The sequence below is a fragment of the Corvus brachyrhynchos genome, unplaced genomic scaffold, assembly GCF_000691975.1.
Source record: "Corvus brachyrhynchos isolate BGI_N302 unplaced genomic scaffold, ASM69197v1 scaffold219, whole genome shotgun sequence".
NCBI classification, from domain to species: domain Eukaryota; kingdom Metazoa; phylum Chordata; class Aves; order Passeriformes; family Corvidae; genus Corvus; species Corvus brachyrhynchos.
The window spans coordinates 1,760,188-1,766,091 of record NW_008240034.1 but is presented as its reverse complement, the minus strand read 5'-3'; the positions used below and the strand labels follow the sequence as shown (position 1 = coordinate 1,766,091).

Here is a 5,904-nt window from a genome sequence, read left to right as displayed (position 1 = left end):
CAGCGCGCGCGTAGCTGCGTCCAGCTCTCACATCCCACTGGGAATGACCCCCTCCCCCACCTCCACCCCTTTTCCAAATCCAAATATCCCGGTGAAAACCCCCCCCTCCTCCCCACCCCCCTTTTCCTCCCTCAACCCTGATAACTCCTAAAATCCTGCTCCCAATTTTTATCCCCCCTCCCACCTTCCTTCCCGGCAAAGCAGCCGCCCCTTCCCTAAAACCCCCGCTCCCCAATTTTTAATTTATTTAATTTTTTTCCCCCTCTGGATTGTTTTTGGGGTTGGTTTTTGGGGTTTTTGTTTGTTTGTTTGTTTGTTTTTCTCGGGAATTTTTGTTAAGTTCCTTTTGAAGCCAGCGTTGAGGTTTTTTTTACCCCCTGGGTGCAGGTGGAGCTATGGAGGAGCCTGGATCCAGAGCCTGGAGGAGGATTCCCTTCCGGAGGGATCCGGAGCTATAGGATGATACAGGGCTTTTTGTCCTTAAAGGGATTCTCAGAAGCGGGAACTCCCACCAGGAGCGGATCATTCCGGGCATGCTGCTCACAGTAATTCATCAGCTCCGAGGATGCTTTTGAGACCTGGATATTGGGGGAAAAAAGCAGGGATTTGGGGGATATTCCCAGCTCGGTGCTTCCAGGATCTGTGGGGATTCACATCCAGCTTTTCCCAACAGGAATTTTGTGGAGATGAGGAGGGAAAACCCCTTTTTTTCCTGATTGGATGTGGAAAATCCGTGGTTTTATGGGAATAAACAGGGAGGCGTGCAGGGAAATAACCCAGCAGGGAGATTTGAAAGGAACGTTGTTGTATCTGTGTTTTTCAGGGATTTGGGATAAGCTCCAAAGATGCTTTTGAGACCTGGATATTGGGGGAAAAAAGCAGGGATTTGGGGGATATTCCCAGCTTGGCACTTCCAGGATCTGTGGGGATTCACATCCAGTTTTTCCCAACAGGAATTTTGTGCAGATGAGGAGGAAAAATGGGAACTGGGTGTGGAAAATCTGAGTTTTTACGGGAATAAATAGCGAGGAGTGTGGGGAAATAACCCAGCAGGGAGATTTGAGAGGAACGTTGCTGCATCCATGTTTTTCAGGGATTTGGGATGGAAAAGCTTCCCTGAGTGCAGCCTCTTGTTCAGGTTTGGAAACCTTTAGGATCCACGACTTAAGGCTCTGCTTGGTTTATCCCAACGCTGTTTTTTGAGAAGGGCAAACCTGGAGGGATCCGAGGAGGCTCCAAATCCAGAGGGATCCTTGGAGGCCGCTCCAGATCCTGGAGGGAACGCTGGAATGCTGCCATTCCGAGCTGGGAACATCCCACTGGGGGAAAACCCGGGATCTTTTCCCACTCCAATGCTCACCTTGATCCTCTCGATCCCGGCCTCGATGCGGAGCTGCTCCACGAGCTTCCGGGCCTGTGCTATGTTGTTAGTCGTGGACATTCTCTGCCATCGGCTCCGGGCCCCAGCACAGGAGAATCCTGCAGAAAAACCATGGAAAAAGCGGGGTTGGTGTCGCGTGTGAAGCTGCTCCGGCCGCGTGCTCCGGGTGGGATCACGGAACGGGTCGGAAGGGACCCCAAAGCACGTCCTGTTCCACCTCGGGAAGGTGTCCCCACGGCCACGTGCAGAGGAGGAGCTCTGCTGGCCCCACTGGCGCTTCCTGAGGTGGTTTCGAGTTCCCCTTTCCCCGAAGGAGCGCTCGGGATCCCCGTTCTGGGAGTTCCGGTAAAAACTCTGCTGAGCAGAGCGGAAAAAGGAGCCTGGTTGTGGGGAAGGGAAGCTCTGCCCGAGCTCCACCCTGGGCTGGGCACCGAGGGGGGGCTCTGAGGGGCTCCTGGACCCATCCCTGGTGGCTTTGGTGTCCCTGGCACCTGGGCAGGTGACACCTCCAGGTGGGTCATGTCCACCTGCCCATGGGATTTGTGTCAGACCTTCCCATGGGACCATGTCCAACCTCCCCATGGGATCATGTCCAACCTCCCCATGGGATCACATCCATCCTGCCCATGGGACCATATCCATCCTGCCCATGGGATCATGTCCAACCTCCCCATGGGATCATGTCCAACCTCCCCATGGGACCATATCCAACCTCCCCATGGGACCATGTCCAACCTCCCCATGGGGTCACGTCCACCCTGCCCATAGGATCCTGTCCACCCTGCCCATGGAGTTTTGTCTCTGTGGGGCCATGTCCAACTTCCCCATGGCATTTATGTCCAACATCCCCATGGGATCACATCCAACATTCCCATGGGATTTGTGTCCAAACTCCCCATGCGGCCATGAGGTCCTGTCTCTGTGGGGTCATGTCCATCCTGCCCATGGGACCATGTCCAACCTCTCCATGGGGCCATGTCCAAACTCCCCATGGGATCACGTCCAACGTCTCCATGGGGCCATGTCCATCCCGCCCATGGGGTCCTGTCTCTCTGGGGCCATGTCCAACCTTCCCATGGGGCCATGTCCATCCTGCCCATGAGGTCCTGTCTCTGTGGGGTCATGTCCAACCTCTCCACGGGGCCATGTCCAACCTTCCCATGGGGCCGTGTCCATCCTGCCCATGGGACCATGTCCATCCTGCCCATGGGATCATGTCCAACCTCTCCATGGGATCATGTCCAATCTCTCCATGGGGCCGTGTCCATCCTGCCCCTGGGATCATGTCCATCCTGCCCATGGGATCGTGCCCCTCCTGCCCATGGGATCATGTCCATCCTGCCCATGGGATCATGTCCAACCTCTCCATGGGATCATGTCCAACCTCTCCATGGGGCCGTGTCCCTGCACCCCCGCAAAGCCCCGACAGGGCTTGAACCGCCTTCCTCAGAGTTTCACAGCAGGAACTGAAGGATTTTGTCCACGAGACCGAAATAATCCCCCCTGTCCCGGGGCCGGGCGCTCCGGGGGCAGCTCCGGCCACGCCAAATCCCTTGGCCAGACGCCGTTCCCGGGCCGTTCCCTTTGTGCCACCCCCGTGGAGGTGTCACGGCTGTCACCTCCCGCCCGTGACTCAGCCGTTGACCGCTCACTCCCAGGGGCGCAGGGGGCAGCTCCCACCCCCCCACCAGACCTGGAGATGATTCCAGGAGGAGAAGGAGCCAAAGCAAACACGGAGTCGGATCCCGCCGGCGCTCCCAGCCCCGCCAGCCGCCCACTGCAGCCCTTCCATGCCTTAATTAGAGGCTCCTCCAACCTTCTCCCCAGGCCTGGCAGCTTCAAAGCCGAACATTCCCGGCGGGAACGCCTGTCCCATCCCAAATCCTCGCCGTCTCGCCTATGTTTAGACATTTAGGGAGTTTATTCCAGACCACGACGGCACTCTCAGGGATTATTTTGCTTGGCAGCCGCATCCAGCGTGCTCTCAGCTCCTCAATCCCTGAGCAGCACTCGGCTGAGTTCGGAGCAGGGAATGCTGCGGGGGAAAACAAGCGGCGCTTCAGCGCCGGCGTTCCCGACTCCGGTGCGGGATGATTCCCTGAATTAGCCGGGTTGTTTGGACATCTCCGCCTCTCCCGTCCTGGAATTTAAGTCAGGCCAACATGGGAAGCTGCCAGGGTGAAATGAGGTCTGGTTCTGTGGCAAATGGGAGGAGGAAGGCGGCTGTTCCCGGTGGGAAGAGCCTCCTGCTCCGGCTTGAGGCACTCCAAAGCAGTGCGGGTGGGATTAGGAGCAGGGAAAAGCTCCGTGTCAAAGTCGAGCTCCTTCTGAATCTGTGCCATGAACTCCAGAGCCCTTCCTGCCCCAGACACTGCCAAACAGTGTTCACCTGGATAAGGAGTTACCCAGCTGGGCTGAAAAAATCCAAGGAATTTGTGTTTCCAAGCGGTTTGCAGCAGCACAGGATCACCTGCCTGCACTTTCCCGGCTTCCTGTTTATGGAGCGAGGCTGATGAATCAGAGAACTTCTGGGAGTCGTTCCCACCCCCATCCCTGTCCCTGCAGCATCCTGGGAAGCCCAGCCTGGCTGAAGGAAGGACGGTGTGGAGAGGGCACGGCAGGAATTGTTAAATGAGCATCCTAAAAATCTTTGGCAAGGGGGAGAAGTTTTACTCCCTGGTTTCTGGTTTCATGGAGTTTCAGCTGCTCTGCAGCTCCCCAGTGAATCCCTGTTTCCCTTTTCCCAGAGGTGCCTTTTCCCTCTCCCAGGAGTAAAAGAGAAGCAGCAGTTGATGCTGAGTCCCACAGTGGGATCTGCAATGCTCCCAATCCCAAATTCCATTCGTCCCACAGTGGGATCTGCAACACTCACAATCCCAAATTTCATTTGTCCCACAGTGGGATCTGCAACGCTCCCAATCCCAAATTCCACAGCAGGACCCGCACCAGTCCCAGATTCCACAGTGGGATCTGAATCCCTCCCAATCCCAGGTCCTGCAGCGGAACCTGCATCGCTCCCAGTCCCAAATTCCACTGGTCCCACAGTGGGATCTGAATCCCTCCCAGTCCCAGTTCCCACTGGTTCCACATCGGGGCCTGCATCGCTCCCAGTCCCAGATCCTGCAGCAGGACCTGAATCCCTCCCACTCCCAGTTCCCACTGGTTCCACAGCAGGCCCTGCACTGGGTCAGGTTCCCCAGCCACGCTCCGGGGCTGCTCCCACCCCTGGGTGACCAATTAAGAACCGCGGCCATCGATCCCCGGAGCCATCCCGGCACGTGGCTCCAACCTCGGGAGCTGGAAAAGCCAAAACAAACTCTGGAGATGTCCCTCGGCACTCGGAGGGTGTGGAAAGAGCCCGTGAGGTAACGGGATTTGGGAAAGAGCCACAGGAGAGGAGCGAGGTGTGTGTGATTCAGATTGGGTGACACCAGCACTGCCCTGGTTTTGGATTCAGCTCCATCGTCCCTTTGCCCGTTTTTTTAAGGAAAACACTTGTTTGGGAAAGGACCGGGATGTGATGTCTGCAGCAGGGCAGTGGGGACACCCAGGTCTCCTGCACATCCTCTGACCCCCACCACAGAGCCAGAACTCCTTCCTGCCAGGGGGGCAGAGCTCCGGGGTTTGGCCTGGAGCCACCTCCCGCTGCTGCTGGAGCCGGGCCAGCGCTGACTTCTCCCTTCCCGGGATCTGCTCCGTGACTCAGCACGAGGCTGAGCCACCCCCGGCCCTCACTCAGCAGAAAGAAACCTTCCCCGATTTCTGCCGCAGCACCTCCTGCCTTCCCGGCTGAGCCACCGATCCCGGCAGCCAGCAGCAGCATTCCCGGGCTGCCCTGAGGGACAGCGAGATTTTCGGGAATGGCTCTGGTGGCGTCGCTGCTCACGCTGTGTCAGGGAGCGATTCCAGCAGGGATGAAGTCACCCGGCCTTGCAGCTCTCCGGGCTGTTCTCCCTGTTCCTCCAGCAGCACCGTGATCCGGCACATCCCAGGCCAGGGAACATTTACGGTGCTTGGGGCTGGAGGAAGATTTCCCAGCAGATGGAAAACGCTGCAGCGCTAAAAAACATGGGAAATCGATAAAAATTCGGGGAACGCAAGAGCAGGGGCAGGGAGGGATCATCCAGGGGTGTCCCGAGGTCACGGCCGGCACAAAGAGCTGGGAGGGAGGTTGTGAAATCCGGAGTGCAGGTGAGGGGTTTGGGAATGACGCAAACACATCCCAGGGAAGGTCTGGCTGCGGCACAACCCCCCCGGGAGCACTCCTGCCTGTTTTAGGGAAAGCAGTTAAGCCAGGATAAAGCCTGGGATGATCAAGATTTGCTGTTTTAAACCGGTTTGGGTATTCTGGACTTTTAGGATGCTCAGAGCCCCGTCCTGCACCAGCTCTGTCTGACTCAGGAACGGCCCCAAATCTCCTCTCCTGGGTTCCACCCCTAAATTTCCAGGCTTCCACTGTCACAAAATCAGATGTTTCATGCTCGCATCCTTCATGCACATTCCCAAAAATGCTGCTCGGCGTT

The 5,904-nt window shown here is 57.2% G+C and overlaps 1 protein-coding gene across 1 annotated transcript in view; it reads right to left on the bottom strand.

Annotated features, from left to right (window-relative positions):
- Positions 1-344: 344 nt before the first annotated feature.
- LOC103622140 (guanine nucleotide-binding protein G(I)/G(S)/G(O) subunit gamma-7) overlaps positions 345-5,904 on the bottom strand; it is a 36,026-nt gene continuing 30,466 nt past the window's right edge. Inside the window, exons 3-4 of the mRNA XM_008641042.2 lie at positions 1,361-1,479; positions 345-578 (exon numbers count right to left, since the gene is read on the bottom strand). Of these exons, the coding sequence (XP_008639264.1) occupies positions 453-578; positions 1,361-1,441 (207 nt within the window). The 5' untranslated portion in view covers positions 1,442-1,479 and the 3' untranslated portion in view covers positions 345-452. The remainder of the gene's footprint in view (positions 579-1,360; positions 1,480-5,904) is intronic.